The sequence below is a fragment of the Eumetopias jubatus genome, unplaced genomic scaffold (genome assembly GCF_037043125.1).
Source record: "Eumetopias jubatus isolate StellerSeaLion01/CBP00866 unplaced genomic scaffold, mEumJub1_p1.0 scaffold_9, whole genome shotgun sequence".
Classification (NCBI taxonomy): domain Eukaryota; kingdom Metazoa; phylum Chordata; class Mammalia; order Carnivora; family Otariidae; genus Eumetopias; species Eumetopias jubatus.
Window position 1 is genome coordinate 116,764,958 of NW_028274815.1, and position 20,094 is coordinate 116,785,051.

The following is a 20,094-nucleotide window of genomic DNA, read 5'->3' on the forward strand; positions in this document are numbered from 1 at the left end:
GAGGGGCGTGGGGGGATGGGTTAGCCTGGTGATGGGTATTAAGGAGGGCACGTACTGCATGGAGCACTGGGTGTTATACACAAACAATGAATCACGGAACACTACATCAAAAACTAATGATGTAATGTATGGTGATTAATATAACAAAAAAAAGAAAAGAAAAGAAAAGAAAACCTATTATGGGCCCAGCAGCTGCAGTGCCACCTGTAGACAGCAGGAGGCATCAGTGCATTGAGAACAGCTTCAGGACTCAGGCGAGGGCTTGGGGAGAGAAGAGAGGAAGGAGAGGGCTGCCCAGAGCTGGGGCCTGAGGAGGGGAGGAAAGGGAGGAAAATGACTGTCTATACTAGGACGGTGTGCCCATTGCCTGTGCCTTCCTCCCTACAGAGAGGTTCCTCAGTGAGGTCTGTAGGGCTTGTTATGCTTCAGTGAAGTCTGACCACCCCAAACACACGTAGGGCCTGTCTCCACTAAATGAGGTCAGTACTCCTTCAGTGGTGTCCATTTCCTCAGTGTAGTGAGAGGCCCCTTAGTGGGGTTTGAGTCCTCTCAGTGGGGTCCATGTTTCTTTAGTAAAGTCTATATTTTCTGTATCTCCTAGAGGAAGTCCATGTCCCCTCAGTAGAATCAGAGACCTTCAATGTCAGTTATGTCCTATTAGCAGGGTCCACAGCCCTTCACTGAGATCTGAGATCCCTCAGCAAGATCTGTGCTCCCTTAATGGAGCACCCTTAATGGACTACCTTCAGTATAGTATGTGCCCCTTCAGTGCAGTTAGTACCTTCTCGATGACATATCTTTCTCCTCAGTGGGGTCCATGCCCACTCCATGAGGTCTGTACTTCTTCAGAGCCCTGAGACTCTCCCTTCAGGATTGGGTAGGATCTGGATAATAGGTCTGACCATGGAGAGTTTTTTTGTTTTTTCAGTTTAGGGTGTCTGGGCTTGTGGTTAGCTGCACAAAGAACAAGGGAGAAGGTGGGAAGAAAGCCTGGGCCAGATGGGGTCACAAGCCCTGTGTAGGCTTCAGGAGGTTGGGACTGCCTGCTTTGACCCTCAGAATCACTCTTGGAGTTAGCTATCTAAGGAGATGTCCTGCTTTGATAACCTATTCTGTGAATTAATGGGGGTGGGTGGACCCTTCTTGGTATTAAGTGCAAGTGGGAGATGGAGGTTCCTTCCTGGCCTCTCCTTTCTGGAGTGGAAGGGCTGGAGGGAAACCAGAAGTAATTGAACCCAGTTGTGGCGGGTGAGAGGGGTTTCTTGGTGAAATCAAGAGACTGTGAAGGAAAGAAGGGTGTGAGCAATTTTTCCTATCTTGCATAGACTTTAGTATTTTACAAATGTTACCTTCAGCCTGATGAAGGAGAGTCAGGAGACCTAGGTTTGGCCCTAACCTGGTTGTTGTTTTCTCTGTGACCTTGCATAAATTCTTTCCTTTCCCTGAGTTTACCATTTGTGTAATGAGGAGGTGGGTTTATTAGCAAAGAACTGAAGGGCCTCCTAGTCTTCACTGGAGTCTTGTACTGTAGATCTGGATGGAAATTTGTGGAGGTAGGGAGAGTGAAGACATACTTCAGGGGTGGGAGAAAATCTGAGCTGGTCCCAAGGTTAGCAGAGAGGGCAACCTGTCCCCAGGCTGTGCCCTCAGCGTCGTGGGAGGAGTTTTTCCTGGGGACAGAAGGGAGGGGTTTACTCAGAATTGGGGAATAGTTCTGAGGGGAAGGGTGTTACAAAGGACCCTACTCCACCTGGCTTTCCAACTCGGTTTGGTGACAGGCTTGTGCAATCAGATCACGGGGCGGCTCCATTATGGGCCTGATCCAACTCCTCTCGGTTGCCCAGTTCTTTCCCGCTCGAGCCCCGCCCTAACCCAACTTCTCATCTATCACTCCAAGACCCCACCCGACCACGGTCACTCCATGATCCAGCCTCCTCTCCTGTCACATCGAGCCTCGCCACTCCCCGTCACTCCATGACAGGAGAGGGCCCACCTCTTCTACTGTCACGCCTGGCCCCTCCCCTCCAAGAGTCGATCCTCTCTTGTCACTCCTGGCCCCGCCCCTTCTGCGCTCACTCTACGGCCCCACCCCTTCCGCAGTCAGCTCCGCCCTCAACCCTCAAGCAATACTCGACTTTTCCCGGTCTGTCTTTGCTAACCCTGGTCCTGCTCCCATCGGGCGTGGCCCCGCCCCTCCGGGCCGTTCACCGCCGGGTCCGCCTACGCCACGCCTCCTCCCGCCCTGTCTCTCCTCCTCCCGTAAGGCCCCGCCCCTGGGCCAGCCTGTTTTCCCCGCCTGGGTGCCCCGAGCGACAGTGAGGGCTGCTACCGCGCTCGGAACTTGACGCGATGGGGCTTCCGGAGGAGCGGGGCCGGAGCGGCAGCAGGAGCGCGGAGCGGGAAGAGGCTGGAGCCCGGAACCGGGTGCGGAGTTGGTCTCCGCCACCCGAGGTCAGCCGTTCCGCGCACGTCCGGTCGCTGCAGCGCTACCGCGAGCTGCACCGACGCTCAGTGGAGCAGCCGCGAGGTGAGGCCGGGCCCGGGCGGCCCTGGGCGGGGTCAAAGAAGAGAGACCGGGGGGGTTTCCAGACGGGTGAGGAATTGGGCGCGTGGCGTGGGGAACGAGGGTTTCGTGAGGAGATCTGGGTTCCTCGGCGGAGTTGGGGTTTCCCTTGGGAGGTTGAAGGGTCTGTGAAGAGATGGGGAGGTTCTTGGAGGAGATGGAAAAGGAGTTCCGGGAGAATGTGGGGGGTTCTGTGGGGAGAAGGAGGGTTCTGTGTGGAGATGAGGGTTCCCTAGCAGTTGGAGAGTTCCTCGGCGACTTGGGGGTTTCGTGAGGAGATGGGGCTTCCTTAAGGCTAGTGAAAGTTCCATGAGAAAAGGAGAATTCCTAATGTGAAAGGATGGGTTCTCAGAGGTGAAGGGACGCCTTGAGGGGAGGAGAGCCATAAAACTTTGCTCCCTTTCGCGCAAATCAGCCGTTGCCTCCTGACACCTTTTACTTTGTGACTTAGTCTCCACTGTTGAGGGTCAGTAACCGGTCTGGTTCCCATCCTGCGGTCCCCCAAATTAGTAACGGAGTCCCAGGTCTCTTTTTCATGTTTCAGAAATCCCAGTGGAAGTCACTAAAATGCCACGTTTAAAAAAAAAAAAACAAAGTTAGACTGGGATTGTAATAACTCAGAAATTCTGATTGATAGGCCCATGTCTTTAATAATGTGTAAGGAAAATTCTTTTCTCTTGTCCTCAGTCTGCATAAGGGGTCAAAACTGTACCTGAATTGGGAGGCAGCATTATGGGATAAGCATGGGCAATGAATCAAACCCAGAAAAATCTAGATTTAGACCCTGGCTCTACCACTCATTCACTGCACCGTCTTAAGCAGAGTTTTAAATCTGTCTGAGATTCCTTTTCGTCATCTGTAAGATACAGCTAATAATACTTGCTTCTAGGTTTCTTTGAGGTCCAGAGCAGGTGATAAGTGTGCATTGTAGAGTACCTGATGCACCATAGGCATTCAATAAATGGTGGTTGGTTTGATAACAATAAGAACAACATGGACAGGGCGCCTGGGTGGCTCAGTTGGTTAAGCGACTGCCTTCGGCTCAGGTCATGATCCCAGGGTCCTGGGATCGAGTCCCGCATGGGGCTCCCTGCTCAGCGGGGAGTCTGCTTCTCCCTCTCTGACCCTCTCCCCTCTCATGCTCTCTCTCTATCTCATTCTCTCTCTCAAATAAATAAATAAAATCTTTAAAAAAAAAAAGAACAACATGGACAAAGTGATTACTAAGTAATGCAAGACAGGATTGAGTCAAGTGTAGAGTGGTTCATTGTTACAGGCAGTATCCAAGTTTGAATCCTCAGACCTGTTTTCTTTTCTCTTCCTTCTCTATATTTTTCTTCATCATGAGTTCATCTGTTTTATATCTAATTCTACAATAATAACGTCTGTATATTTAGCCCTGGGCCCAGGATCCCACTTATGCCCTGGTCCCAAATTTCATTGTTCTGTAGACCATTTTATTCACACACCTTGATGTTATACCATATTTAACATGACTGTGACTGGGGACTTACCAATTTTCCCTCCCAAATCTGCTCTCCCCTTAATTTTCTAATCCCTGTCAATGGCAGTATCCCAAACTAAATCTCTTGCATCATCCTCTCCTCTAATAAGATCTGTCAACCAGAGATAGATCTTTTCTATCCATATATCTCATTTAAGATTGTTTATCGCTTACTGAGCACAAATCCTGTTTGATTTGATGTAGAGACTGTTATCCCCATTATACAAAGAAAACTGAAGCGTAGGGAGGTTAACTAACTTGTACGAGGTCACAAAGCCACAAAGCAGTGGACCTGGGATTTGAACTAAGGTAGTCTTGACCACAGAATCTGTACTCCTGATAGCTGTACTCTTCCTCTTCACTGACCCCACAGTCCGCCTTTCACCAAATTCTGTTCAATACTCTTTCAAAATGTCTCTGATTACCTTTTCTTCCATTCCCACAGAACCTTTTAATTCAAGGAAGCAGACTCCTAATTGATTCTCCTGTCCTGTGGTCTCACCTACCTTCAATCTCTCTCATAGGGTTATCTAAAATAAACACTATTAGATTGATATCTTGGAAACACTGCTTTCATATGTCACTTCAAAATCTTCCAATATTTCTCTATTTCCTCCAATTTCAAATTAAAATTTTGCCTTTCTTTCAAGGCCTGTATAACTAGCTCCACCCCACCTCTCTGTTCTTAACTCCCACTATTCCCTACCATACCCTTTATTTTAGACAAGTCATTCTCCTTGATATACTGGATACACAAAGGTTTCTTTCCCATCTCCTTGCCTTTGCCCATTTCCTTCTGCTCCTCTCTACCTGGTCAAACTCCACCAGTTTCACCCAGCATTCCCTGATCATCCAGTCCATGCTCATCTTTTAATCTTCTGAACTTCTTTTGTACTTAAAATGTGTGTCAACAAAACATCCAGATTTCAACACCCCTACCAAAACAGAACAAAGCTAAGCGATTATTAAACTCAGTTTTCTTCATCCTTATTGATACATATAAATGTGATTCCTAAATACTTTTACATAATCTATGCCTACTCTTATCACTTAAAAATATTTTTGAGTACATACATGTACTCGATGTAGTTGTAACAACAGATGTGATTTTGTAGACTGGTTTCTAGCTGTGTGGTCCTTGGGAGAGTTTCCTCTGTTTCCTGAGCTTTAGTTTTCTTATCTATAAAATTAGGATAATTAATGTGTACTTCATAGGGCCGTATAAAAATTTAATGAGACCCTTTGCCTCGTTGCATCCGAGAGAGCAAGATGGGTACCAGCAGCTCTCCTGGAGCCATCTTAGAAAGTTTGGCCAGGGTTCTCCTTGCTGCCTATGCTGAAAACAGCATGGTCTGATTGGGCAATACAGCCTCAATATGGGCAGTGTTCCCGTCAGTACACCAAGGATATAGGCTTCATTTAGTTGGATTAAGTAAGCTTCTTTGGGTCATCCAAGATACCTACCTTAACTGCAGATATCCAGGATACCTACTTTAATGTTAACTCATTGTGCATAAAATAAAAATACTTCAGTTTTGAGTGTTTTAATATGAAAGAAAAGATTCAGTGAGGAGCGTCTGGCTGGCTCAGTCAATAGAGCATGTGACTCTTGATCTCAGTGTTTTGAGTTTGAGACCCACCTTGCATGCAGAGATTACTTAAAAATAAAATCTTTTGGGGGCACCTGGGTGGCTTAGTCAGTGAAGCTGCTTCCTTCGGCTCAGGTCATGATCCTGGGGTCCTGGGATCAAGCCCCACGTCCGGCTCCCTGCTCGGTGGAAAGCCTGCTTCTCCCTCTCCCTCTGCCTGCCACTCTGCCCACTTGTACTCTCTCTCTATCTCTCTGTCAAATAAATAAATAAAATCTTAAAAAAAATAAAGTGGTAACCGTAGTTTAAAAAAAAATAAAAAAATAAAATCTTTTTGACAAAAAGATTCAGTGAGATTAGCCCAGTGCCTGGTACAGGAATGGCATTCACTGAAATGCCATCTCCCATTTGCTCTCTCTTTAGTGGCCATTTAGTATTCTTTTGTATTACTACTAGTATTACTAGTTTTCATCAGGTGTTTTTTTTTTTTTTAATTGTTGGACTCTTGGGTTGTTTCCAATTTCACTGTTATAAATAGTGTCACTATAAATATCTCTTTAGCTATCACTTCATTTTTTCTTTGGAATTTTTTTCTTATAGTGTGTTCCCCAAAATTGAGTTAGCAGATGAAAGGGTATAAAAAATGTTATGGCTCTAGTCAGTCATCACCTGCTATCCAGTAAGATTATGACAATTTCTTGCAATGCCATTATCATATAAGAATATCTCTTTTACAGTACCACTCTGGCACTGGATTTATCTTTTTATTTTTTAATCTTTGTTAGTTTTATAGGTATATAATGGCACCTTGGGAATGACTTAATTTGGATTTCTTGAATTGATTGCAAGTTGTACACCATATGATTTAGCTTTCAACTATATTCTGTCTTGCACATTCTAAAGTATTTCATGTGTTAGTCTTATCTTTCCAACTGTTGTATAAACTGAATCACATAACCTTGAGCAAGTCACTTTACCTTTGCGAATTTGGTTTCTTATTGGTGAAATGAAGGGGTGATAATCTCTAAAGTTCCTTTCATTGTTATGATTCTAAGTGTGTCTCTCCCTTCCCTTCTAGCTCCTGATCCTGTACTGACAGTATCCTAAGTGCTCTGCAATTACATGTTTTACCTGTTGAATACATTTTCTCTGGAGTAGCCAGGCAAATATTTTAAGATTATTAATCTGGGGCGCCAGGGTGGCTCAGTTGGTTAAGCGACTGCCTTCGGCTCAGGTCATGATCCTGGAGTCCCGGGATCGAGTCCCACATCAGGTTCCCTGCTCAGCGGGGAGTCTGCTTCTCCCTCTGACCCTCTTCACTCTCGTGCTCTCTGGCTCTCATTCTCTCTGTCTCAAATAAATAAGTAAAATCTTTAAAAAAAAAGATTATTATCTGATCATGTCCCTCTCCTTGAAATCCTACAATGACTTTCCATTCCTCGTAGGATAACTATCAAATTCCTTATCATGCCCAGAAGGATTGCATGATCTGCGCAATTTATGTACCAATTCCTGCTATTCTTTCTCTTATTCTTAGTACGTCAGCCTCAAGGAGTTCCTCTTAACACATACCCTTGGTTCCTTTCTATCCCATGGTACTCTGTTCCTGGTGGGGAAGTGGAGAAAAACTCTTATTCATCTTTTAGATTTTAGCAAAAATGTCTTCCTCAGGGCAGTTCACATCTTTACTTAGTAACTGTATAACCTAGGGCAAGTTATTTAACTTCTCTGAGCCTTGCTTTTTAAACCAACGAGAGGAGAATGAAAATGAAGCCTACCTCTCATGGTTATGGTAAAGACTAAATGAGATAGGAGTGCCTGGGTGGCTCAGTTGTTAAGCGTCTGCCTTCGGTTCAGATCATGATCCCAGAGTCCTGGGATCGAGCCCCACATTGGGCTCCCTGCTCGGCGGGAAGCCTGCTTCTCCCTCTCCCACTCCCTTTGTGTTCCCTTTCTTGCTGTGTCTCTCTCTGTCAAATAAATAAATAAAATCTTTTTAAAAAAAGACTAAATGAGATAATACATATAAAGAGCTTAAAGTGACATTTGGCACATAGCAAGCAACACTTGGGCAAGATGTAGTAGGAGAAAGAGGTACTCATTAAATCATTGCCGAGAGCGAATGAACAAATTAAGAGAAAGATATTATGTATATCGGAAGACTCTGTGGGTAAAGGATTTCTTCCTTTCACTGATTAATTTGTTAAAAAATTTACTGATTGACCACAATATGCTAAGCATTGTGATAGCACTGGGTGGCTATGATTCGAATAGATGATGAAAAATGGAATGGCAGTTTTGAGGAGGGAAGGAAGAAATTTGAGTCAAGATTCAGTTCATGGGAATAGAAGGTGGGTTAGGAAAGTAGTAGGTTAGTTAGTAATCTAAGATCTAAGTTAGTAATCTAAAGATTAGACAGGTAGAGGAGGGATCTAGGTAGTGGGTCCTAGAGTACAGGGCAGAGAAGTTGTAACTTGTTCCTGTCATAGACTGGTAAAGCTATCTGAGGATAAATATGTCTGAGAATCTTAGTGATGTCTGGGTTTCCCTTTCTGTTGCAGAGTTTTGGGGAGACATTGCCAAGGAATTTTACTGGAAGACCTCATGTCCTGGCCCATTCCTCCAGTACAATTTTGATGTGACTAAAGGGAAAATCTTCATCGAGTGGATGAAAGGAGCAACTACTAACATCTGCTACAACGTACTGGATCGAATTGTCCACGAGAAAAAACTTGGAGATAAAGTTGCTTTTTACTGGTAAAAACATCTATCTTGAAGTCTGTGACAGATAAAAAGTTACCCCTCACATTTATATAGTGTTTCATAGTTCACAAAGTACTTTAAAATCTATGAACTTATTTGATGCTTAAAACAACCTGGCAGAGTAAATAAAGTATCATTAATTTAATCTCAGATGAGGAAAAATACCTCAAGTGAGTGAAATGACTTCCCTAAAATCATTTAACTAGTGTGACATTCAGAGCCAAGTGTCCTGATTTCTAGTCTAGTATTCTTTGCTTGTAGTTGGAGAGAAAAGAGGGGAGAGGGTAAATGGAAGCAAACAGGACTGAGTAGCATTCTTTTTCATTTTGCTTTGGGACAAAGTGGTTATGGAGTTGTTCACTACTAGGACCACGGTTGTCATCGTTATCTTTGAGCTATAGAACCTGTTGGTTCACAGTCCTTTCTGGAGTTTCCCAGGTGTAATCTGAAACCGGCTCGCATAAACTGAGGGCAGGGAGAGACTGAAGAAAGTGGCAGGCCACTCCAGGTTGGTAGGTGGCAGTTTTAATAAGCAAAGAGAACTTACATACAAAGCTTGTTTTGGGCAGCAGCAAGATGAATGGATCACTGCACTTGCCCTCCAAATCTTAAAAGTTTGTAAAAAGGTCCTAAGCGGGCTCAGTACTGTGCAGGTGTTTTCAATACCACATCACCACATTGCAAGGCTATGTCCTTGGAGTAGCCTCTGGGAGCAGGAAAGGCAAATGGAACCCACATTCCAAGGATATGGAAGGGGGTAAGAAGTCTCCTAGTGCCAGGATCCAGCTTATGGGTTAGTCAGGTAAATCAGCGGTCACTTCTTTTTGATGACATTCCCCAGTAGTGTCAGACGCTATGCTCAAATGCTTAACAAATATTTCATACAACAACTGAGAATGCACTGTTTTCCTCAGTTTACATGTGTGAAAACAAGTTCTAAGATGTTAAGTGACTTATCTGAAGCCATTCAGATGGCTAATGAGAAGTAGGGCTGAGATTCAAACCCAGGTAGTACAGTTACAGAGTTTACACTCATAACTGTGACACTATGTTTTCCCTCTAATTCTTTACATTAGCTTTTCAATATAGGTGAAGAAGTGAAGCACAGAGAGTTACAATAGTGAATAAAGTCATAGGGTAAGTAAGTGGTAGAGCCAGGATTCAAACCGAAGTCTATTTGACTCCTTGTTGGTAACAGTAGATATGCTGCCTCCCCAGTGGGAACTTTTTTTTTTTAAGATTTATTTATTTATTTGAGAGACACAGAGAGAGCATGGGGGCGGGTAGTGGTTTCTGGGCAGAGAGAGAGGGAGAAACTTAAGCAGACTCTGTGCTGAGCACGGAGCCTGATGCAGGGCTCAATCTCACAACTCTGAGGTCATGACCTGATCCAAAACCAACGGTTTAGCAACCGACTGAGTCACCCAGGTGCCCCAACTTTTTTTTTTAACTGGGCTCTACGCTAGCAGAGCCTAACATGGGGCTTGAACTCATGACCCCGAGACCAGGACCTGATATCAAGAGTCAGCCGCTTAACCTACCAAGCCAGCCAGGTGCCCCTTATAGTGGGAACTTTTTAAGACCTCCTCCTTCCAGCAGCATAGCTTATGGGTGGTATTACTATACTGAACCCAAATAGGACCTTGAAGTTCCAGTAATTGGGTTGTTGTTTCTGCTACCACCCTTGAGCACTTTGAGAATTGATCTGTTTGTTTTTAAGTGAGCCAGTAGGAGCAGCTTGGATGTTTCATGGAAGAGTTAATTGATACTCAGTCAAAATTTGCCCAGTTTGTATGATACATTGATAAGAGCCCTAATGTAAGCCCAACTCTGCCATTCACTTGCTATATAACACAGGCAAGGCATTTAACTCTCTGAGAGTCCATTTCCTCTTCCATAAAATGAAGATAAGAATTTCACCATTGTCCTTTCTCATTAGATTGTTATGAGAATCAAATGAGATGATGTTGTGAAAGCATTTACTATTGGAAAACACTGTACAAATGTGAGTTGTCTATTCACATTGCCATTGCTTAATTTGGGGTTACTTTGCCACCAAAACTCAGTCTTCAATGCCTGTTGGGACTTTCTTTCTTTCTTTCTTTCTTTTTTTTAAAGATTTTTATTTATTTATTTGTCAGAGAGAGAGAGAGCACAAGCAGGGGGAGCAGCAGAGGGAGAGGGAGAAGCAGGCTCCTCACTGAGCAAGGAGCCCAATGTAGGACTCGATCCCAGGACCCTGGGATCATGACCTGAGCCGAAGGCAGACGCTTAATGACTGAGCCACCCAGGCGTCCCATGTTGGGACTTTCTTTAGCTCCTGTCCTGGGACTTTATGGCTTGAGCTCCAACCGACACTTGGGTTCGCTTCCTAAGTTCCTTAGGGATCAGAAAATCTTTAAAGATATATAAAGTTCAGGGGCACCTGGGTGGCTCAGTCGTTAAGCATCTGCCTTCAGCTCAGGTCATGATCCCAGAGTCTTGGGATGGAGCCCCGCATCGGGCTCTCTGCTCTGCGGGAAGCCTGCTTCTCCCTCTACCATTCCCCCTGCCTGTGTTCCCTCTCTCACTGTCTCTCTCTCTGTCAAATAAATAAATAAAATCTTTAAAAAAAATAAAGATATGTAAAGTTCAAATAAAGATATTTGAAATAATTCAGGTACGTGATGAAAGGCTGAGAAAACATAGGCCAGAGTTGTTCAAGTGCTCCAGAATCCCGAAGCCCTTCTTTCTGGTTCCCCTGCCATCCAGACTTGAACAGGCTCTAGAGAGCCTCTCTTTCCCCATTTGTAAAATGAGGGTAGTAGACTAGATCAGTGTTTTCTAAAGAATGCTCCAGAAACCACTCATTACTAGAGATATTAGTAGGGGTTTAATTCATGAAACAAATGAGTCTGAGAGACACTACATAATAAATTGCTTTTGTGGGATTCCCAGTGTGTATTAACAATAAAGCCTCCAAGAATTCCTACAGTAAAGATACCTGATTAATTTTTTTAAATGTGGGATTACCCAAGTTTATTTGAGCCCCAAACACTTTTTGCAGCATGCTATTAATATTACAAGAAGCAGTATTCCGTGGAACACCAATTTGGGAAGCCCTGGACTATATAATTTCTAAATCTGCTTCTAGTGCAAAATTCTATAACTCCACCAACAAGACATCTTCACCCCATTTTTTTTTAAAGATTTTATTTATTTATTTGAGAGAGAGAGACACAGTGAGAGAGGGAACACAAGCAGGGGGAGCGGGAGAGGGAGAAGCAGGCTTCCCACTGAGCAGGGAGCCCAATGTGGGGCTCGATCCCAGAACCCCGGGGACCATGACCTGAGCCAAAGGCAGACGTTTAACGACTGAGCCACCCAGGTGCCCCTTCACCCCATTTTTAATTGGCCACTCCACCAAGAATTGTTAAAGATATTGGCTGGTCAGTCATATATTATGTGTTATGGAAATAGGGGTAGAGGAGTAGGAGACAAGTATCACATGGGCCATTATAATTCAGTTATTTTATGTTGTTAATGAAGTAAAACCAAGCTACAAATAAATCACATTTGTTATAAAAAAGTAAAGTGCAAATAGGCCAGATATTTGGTTATTTTCCTTTTTTACCTCCATATTTTTAAATAATATGCTTATACTACGTACTTTAGAAATTATGACTTCCTATAATGGTAGATGAGAACTTGGTTCTTATATATTCCTCCAACTTCTTTCTCTCATCTACCTAGCTCTGTTTTTTAGTTAATTTAAAACCAATGTTTACGTAAGAGTAATATATTATGATTGTGTTTCCTTTTATGCATTTCCTTTTTTGTTTTCTCTGAAATTAAAAATTGCCTACCATTTTTTCTTGCATTATTTGCCTTTATCTTGTTCTCAAGATTTTTCAAACTCTCTATCATCATTTATTCTATGAAGTCCTCTTTTTCCTCTAAAATCTTTTGTTTTGGAGTCTGCCTTCTTCCGGCTCTAATTTTTATTAATGCCCTTTTAAAAAAAGGTTTATTTATTTATTTGAGAAAGTGAGAGAGAGAGTGTGTGCAGTGGGGAGAGGGGCAAAGGGAGAGGGAAAATACTGAAGCGCAGAGCCCGGATGTGGGGCTTGATCCTAGGACCCTGAGATCATGACCTGATCCAAAATCAAGAGTTGGCTGCTTAACCAACTGAGCCACTCAGACACCCTTATTAACATCTTTTCCATGATTTGCTCTAATTGATATACTTTTTTTTAAGATTTTATTTATTTATTTGACAGAGAGAGACACAGCGAGAGAGAGAACACAAGCAGGGGGAGTGGGAGAGGGAGAAGCAGGCTCTCGGCCGAGCAGGGAGCCCAATGTGGGGCTCGATCCCAGGACGCTGGGATCATGACCTGAGCCGAAGGCAGACGCTTAACGACTGAGCCACCCAGACGCCCCTCTAATTGATATACTTCTTATGGTCCACAGTATGACTTTCTTTTCAACCTAAACTACGTATTTATATAGCTCTAGTGGCATTAGCAAACCACATTTGTAGCTCATTGCTTGTTTTGGGGCATGCTCGGAAATAATGCACAGAGGAAATAGTGCTCTTAGAATCATATTAAGGAAGAATTTGGCCTTATACTTTTGGCTTAACACATTGTAGATGTTCATGGAACAATAGTATTTTTAGAACTTGAAGTGACCATTTAGACTCCATCTAGGCCAATTCTCTTTACAGATGGATAGATTAAAGACCAGGATGGCTAAGTGATTTGCTTAAGGGTTATATATCTGCTTCGAGACAGAGCTGAGACCAGTCTCCAGATATCCTCATTCCTAGTCAGCTATTCTTTTCACCATATGATCCTACTTCATTATTCTAGTTGTCCAACACTAAGCTGTGACAGTTGAAAAGAGAAATTTGTCATATTAGTCAAATTAATTTGAATTAACTTTAAGTTCATTTGCTTGCAAATATAAGATAAAATGTGTTATCACGTGTTAATGGCCCAGATCTTGGTCTCACAGAATTGACATTCTGTTTGGAACACCAAATGGGCCTATATAAATCAGCTGGAAAGCAACTATGGCCCAAATTGCAAAGAGCCACTTACACAAATAGTTCACAGAAGGGAGAAAGCATGTAGGGAGTCAGTATGATAACAATTAGGAGAATAAGCTTTGGTACCAGACTAACCTAAGTCCTGTTTCTGCCACTAAATAGCTGTATGATTTGGTACAAATTATTTAATCTCTTTGAGCCTCAACTGTAAAATGTGGATAAAAGTTTCCATCTCATTGATTGAATAGCATATAACAAACTCATGTGTCCAATTCCTGGTACATGAAAGTACTCAAAAAATATTAGCCATCATTACTATTATATTGGGACATTGAGAAGACCAAATTTGTCTGGAGTAAAGAGTTCATATAGGGAACAATTTATTCACTCAATAAATACTTTTTGTGAACCTGCTACATATCAGGAACTATTCTGAACAATATCCATGCCTTCATGGAGGTTATATTTCAGCTTGAAGGGAGAGACAATAAACAAACAAGCCAATAAATATATGACAGGTAGTGATAAATGCTATAGAAAACTACAGCGTGGCATAAAGGAAAAGGGAATGACAACAAAGAGTGGGGGTTGATAAGGGAAAAACTGTCTGATAAAGGTGACATTTGAGCAGACATTTAGGAAGGAAATAGAGTGTGCCATGCAGATAGTTGGGTTGAGAATGAGAAATATTCCAAGTACATGGAAGAGCAAGTGCGAAAGCCCTGAGGTAGGAGTGTGCTGCTGCTTTGTTGAAGACTAGCTGGGAAGGTAATGTAGCTGAAGCAGTGTGAACTAGAGAGAGAGTATTAGGAATGAGGTCAGCAGGACACTAGATCATGTAGAACCTTGAAAGTCAAAACAGGCTTTTGGGTTTTATTTATAGTGAAATAGGGAACCACTGGACAATCCTGAGCATGCAAGTGACAACGATTTGATGTATATTTAGAATCTTTCTGTCTTTTGAGTTGAGAATAGACAGAAGGCAAGAGTAGAAGCAGGGAGGACAATTAGGAAGCTATTATAGAAATCAGATGAGCAATGTTGGTGATTTAGACCATAGTAGTATCTTGAAGGTGGTTAGAAGTGGTCAAAATCTGGATCTGTTTTGGGTGAAGAGCCCATGGAATTTGCTGACTTGCATTGGATGTGGGGAGTGAGACAAAGAGGAGTCAAGGTTGTCTTCAACAGTGGATGAGGTCCAGGAATGGGAGATTTTTTAAAAATTAATATATAATGTATTATTTGTTTCAGGGGTATGGGTCTGTGATTCATCAGTCTTAAACAATTCACAGTGCTCACTGTAGCACATACCCTCCCCAGTGTCCATCACCCAACCACCCCATCCCTCCCACCCCCCTCTACTCCAGCAACCCTCAGTTTGTTTCCTGAGATTAGGAGTCTCTTATGGTTTGTCTCCCTCTCTGGTTTCATCTTGTTTCATTTTTCCCTCCCTTCCTCTATCATCCTCTGTCTTTTTCTCAAATTCCACATATCAGTGAAATCATATGGTAATTGTCTTTCTCTGATTGACTTATTTCGCTTAGCATAATACCCTCTAGTTCTATCCACATCATTGCAAATGGCAAGATTTCAATTTTTTGATGGCTGCATAATATCCCATTGTATATATATAATACATCTTCTTTATCCAGGAATGGGAGATCTTGACTATTTTTTGGAGACCTATGAAAGGATTATATGCAGGGGAATGATATGGTCACAGCTGGATTTAAGAAGATTAGTCTGGATACATATGGAAATGGGACTGTGAAGCCAGATTGCTGGGAGTTTATTATTCAGGGTAGAGGTGCCTGAACTGGGTTACTCCTGGTGGGAATGGAATGGAAAGATGAAATTTTAAAGTAATTTGGAGGAAAAAAAACAACATAGGTAACTGCATGTGTAGATGGTAGAGACAGAAAGTTGAGAGAGAAGAGTCAACAGTCCCCTTAGTCTATATAACATTTTACCTTTTTCAAAGGCACCTGCTCATCTGATCCAAAAGCTAAATTTGCCCTCCAAACAACTGGTTTCAACCTCTCTTGTACTTTCTTCCTCCTAGTGTGGCCTTAGAGGTGTTAGTAGGGGCTTAATGTGTATATGTGTGAGAAGGTGATCAGTGACAAAGTTACTGGAATAGACATTCAGGGAGAGATAGTCAGTGAGGGATATTAGGGGTAGTGCAAGAGTAGGGATTGGCTAGTTGAAGAGACACTGGGGGACAGTAGAATATTTGGAGGATTAATTAAAGGGTTTGTGGGGAAAGGGGAAAAGAGTGGTTGATGGCTATTATTCTGGCAATTTATACTCACTGCTAAATCTCTAGGTTATTCCAGGAGAGGACCCCAGTCTCCAAAACCCAAGAAATTTAGTATAGTCCATTCCTTCTACTGTTTGTTTTTGGTTGCCTCTGGCTGTCATCATCTCTGTGCCATCTCACCTCTCATTCTCAGCTGAATAATTTCCCTATAGCCTCTGACTATTATTAATCCTTCCTTATAAACCAGAGCTTCTGAGAGGCAGGTGACTTTAGGAGTGACCTTTGGACAGAAATTCTGCTCTCAAGATCCCTGTGTGCTTCCAAGTACGAATTCCAGAGTGTGATTTTCAGAATTCTCCAGATACCTGTGAGGTATGTGTATGTGTATTTGAGAAGGTAGGAAGGTGAGATAAGTCCATGTTCTGACAGGGAGAATATTGTCAAAATGATACGGAAAGCCAGATCCTAGAGTGTACTGTCCTAGGACAGTACATTCATATCCAAGGACACTGTTAATTACTTAGGTCCATGTCCTGGAGTTCCTTTCAGTGATATGGAAAGGGAAGGACTTTTTTGTCCTCCAGCTACGTCTTCACTGGTTTCACAATAGCGTATTTACTAATTAAAATATACATGGTATGGAAAAACACTTACTTGAGAAAGAAGATGGTCTCAGACCATCTCTTCCCTTTTCTGGGCCTTCCCTTTTTGGGAGTGGTGGAGGATTAACTACAGATACTCTGCAAGGTCCTTCTTCTGGCGCTTATAGTTCAGGAGTCTATGATTATTTCTGAAGAGGAAGTGGTTTTTATAAGTTCTGATGTAACCTATAGGGACTTTATGGTGACTCAGTACATGGCTGGGCTTCTGTTTGAGATGGTGAAATAAAGGCAGGATTTTAGAAGGTTGGGGGTGAAAAGACTGAGATAGAGAGTCTGCTCCCCTTGCCTGGGGGCAGTACTAGTGCTGGTAGCATACACTTTATGCTAATGGAGGTATGTGGGGAAATAACTGTTGCTGGGAACAGTCTTTCTCCGTTTGAATCTGGGGCAGACTGCAGAGGAGAGCTGGAGGATTTCATGTTTAAAGTGGATCTCTAATCTGTTTCTTTCACTTCTCCCTGAGTTTCATGACCCTTGATGCCTTAAAGAACTCCTCCCCAAAGTGGTGAAAATGAGACGAGTAGTCTGTGTTGTCCGAGTCACCGGTCATATTTTTAGAAGTAGGTGGGATATGAATAATAAATGTGTAATAATATTGTTTGTTATAGATTAATATATTATTATATATGCTAATATATGTGATAATAAGTATATAATAAATGGAGACTGTCTGAAGCCTGATTCAGTATCCTGAGCTCCTGTCAACTTTCTTGAGTTTGTGTCCGGGCCTGACTTCGTATACCATTGTGTTTAGTAAATAATGAGGAGAAAGTCTTTAGATAATGCCCTTCTCTGAGCTTTCTTTTTCCCACCTGTAAACTGTAGGGGATGAACAGGATACTTGTTAAAATTACTTTTGTACTGACCTTTAGAATTGCTGTCCCCAAAGTAGGGAAGTACAGTAATAGGGCAACTGGGAGAAGTTGGAGGTATGTGAACCCAATGGTGACTTCCTGTCCCTTAAAGGTAGCAGGTAATCAGGTGGGAGCATGGGCTCTTGCTTTAGGGTAGTCTCACATTTACAAACTCTAACTACAGAAGGCATGGAGCTGAGGATGGGCCTTCTTTCTTTTCTTGGATTTGGTATGAGAGAAATTGGGCACTGATAATGATCCTCAGTGTCTGATACCTTGAACCTCTATCTGAGAATTTGAGATTCTCAGTTCTAATCCTTTGAGGTAATTTATTTTTTATTTTTAAAAGATTTTATTTATTTATGTGAGAGAGAGAGTGAGCAAGTGAGCAAAAGAGAGAAAGAACACAAACGGGGAGGGGCAGAGGGAAAGGGAGAAGGAGACTTCCCCCTGAGCAGGGAACCTGACATGGGACTCGATCCTGGGATTCCAGGATCATGACCCGAGCTGAAGGCAGAAGCTTAACCGACTGAGTCACTGTGGTGTGCCCCTCCTTTGAGGTCATTTAGTCTACTTCCTAGACAAAGCAGGGATTGTAGCCCCAGCTCCATGCCCAGCAATCCCTATGTGTGATCATTCTGATTTTGGAACACTACCAAGACCACAGAGTTCACTCACTAGCTGTCCCACTGCTGGGCATCTCTGCTACAAAGTTCTTGGATATATTCCCTCCCTATAACGTTCTCTCCACTCCATCCTCTTCCTTTGGTTTTCATTCTATTTTCTGGGGCTACATAGAATAATCCTATTTTGTGATATTTGAGGGCAGTTATTATATCCCTTTGCTAGGCTGAATGTGGAATTATAGAAATTTAAATCTAGAAGATGCTTTAAAGATCATCTAATTCAGTAATTTTCAGTTTTTTTTAAGGCATTAGAATCCTTTTGTTCAAATAAAAATTATATGTATAGTGATTAACAACAGTAGGCTCTTGACTCTGCCTGGATTTCAATCCTTACTCTAATACTTACTAGTTGGGCAAGTTGCCTCCCTGTTTTTTATTTTTTATTTTTTTAAAAAGATTTTATTTATTTATTTGACAGAGAGAGGGACGCAGCGAGAGGGAACACAAGCAGGGGGAGTGGAAAAGGGAGAAGCAGGCTTCCTGTGGAGCAGGGAGCCCAATGTGGGGCTCAATCCCAGGACCCTGGGATCATGACCTGAGGCGAAGGCAGACGCTTAACGACTGAGCCACCCAGACGCCCCCCCTTTTTTTTCTGCTTAAAATATATTTTATTCTTTTTTAAAATAATTTTTTGTTATGTTAATCACCATACACTACATCATTAGTTTTTGATGTGTTCCATGATTCATTGTTTGTGCATAACACCCAGTGCTCCATGCAGAATGTGCCCTCTTTAATACCCATCACCAGGCTAACCCATCCCCCCACCCCCCTCCCCTCTAGAACCCTCAGTTTGTTTTTCAGAGTCCATCGTCTCTAATGGTTCGTCTCCCCCTCGGACTTACTCCCCTTCATTCTTCCCCTCCTGCTATCTTCTTCTTCTTTTTTTTTCCTTAACATATATTGCATTATTTGTTTCAGAAGTACAGATCCGTGATTCATCAGTCTTGTACAATTCACAGTGCTCACCATAGCACATACCCTCCCCGATGTCTATCACCCAGCCACCCAATCCCTCCCACCCCCCACTGCTCCAGCAACCCTCGGTTTGTTTCCTGAGATTAAGAATTCCTCATATCAGTGAGGTCATATGATACATATCTTTCTCTGATTGACTTATTTCACTCAGCATAACACCCTCCAGTTCCATCCACGTCGTTGCAAATGGCAAGATCTCATTCCTTTTGATGGCTGCATAATATTCCATTGTGTATATATACCACATCTTCTTTATCCATTCATCTGTCAATGGACATCTTGGCTCTTTCCATAGTTTGGCTATTGTGGACATTGCTACTATAAACATTGGACGCCCCCTATTTTTTATTTTTTAAAGATTCTATTTATTTATTTGAGAGAGAGAGCATGAGCAGGGGGAGGGGCAGAGGGAGAAGGAGAAACAGACTCCCTACTAAGCAGGGAGCCCAACATGGGACTCTATCCCAGGACCCTGGGATCATGACCTGAGCTGAAGGCAGCCACCCAGCCAACTGAACCACCCAAGTGCCCTGCCTCACCTCTTTAAACCTCAGCTTTCCTACCTGTAAATGGGAATAATAACAGTTCCTATGACATAGATTGTTGTGAGGAATAATTGTGTAAAGGACGTAGTGCTTGGCAAAGAGTGTGTTAGCTATTTTTTTTAAAGATTTTATTTTATTTGAGAGAGAGAAAGAGAGAGACTACATGAGAGGGGGGAAGGTCAGAGGGAGAAGCAGACTCCCCGCTGAGCAGGGAGTCCAATGCAGCACTCGATCTTGGGACTCCAGGATCATGACCTGAGCCGAAGGCAGTTGCTTAACCAACTGAGCCACCCAGGCGCCCTGTGTTAGCTATTTTTGTCATTATCACCAAGAGCCCCATACCTAAAACAGGCAAGATCAGAGTTGATCTGGTTGAAACATGAATGGGAGGACCAGAACCACATTCTTTTGGCTTCTTCACCTTGTCACTGAGCTCCCTGTAAGCTATATATGTAGAACATCTAGGGATTTGTGAAGCTCACTTTGAAAACCCCTAATCTGGTCTAGTGTTCTTATTTTATGGATGGGATAATGCTGAGTCCACATTCCCATATTCCTTATATGATGTAGTTTCCTGTACAACCTCCTTTTATCATCCATGTCAGTCTCCTCTGGACATACTCTAGTTGGTCAATATCTCTAGTGAAGTATTCTAGCT

The 20,094-nt window shown here is 42.7% G+C and overlaps 1 protein-coding gene across 2 annotated transcripts in view; it reads left to right on the forward strand.

The window, feature by feature from the left end:
- The first annotated feature begins 2,279 nt into the window (after nucleotides 1-2,279).
- The window catches only part of ACSS2 (acyl-CoA synthetase short chain family member 2), a 47,920-nt gene continuing 30,105 nt past the window's right edge, over nucleotides 2,280-20,094 (forward strand). Inside the window, exons 1-2 of one of the 2 annotated variants that reach the window (XM_028118557.2) lie at nucleotides 2,280-2,527; nucleotides 8,218-8,413. In XM_028118557.2, coding sequence (XP_027974358.1) covers nucleotides 2,350-2,527; nucleotides 8,218-8,413 — 374 coding nt within the window. In that variant the 5' untranslated portion in view covers nucleotides 2,280-2,349. The remainder of the gene's footprint in view (nucleotides 2,528-8,217; nucleotides 8,414-20,094) is intronic. The other variant, XM_028118556.2, reaches the window with a different exon arrangement.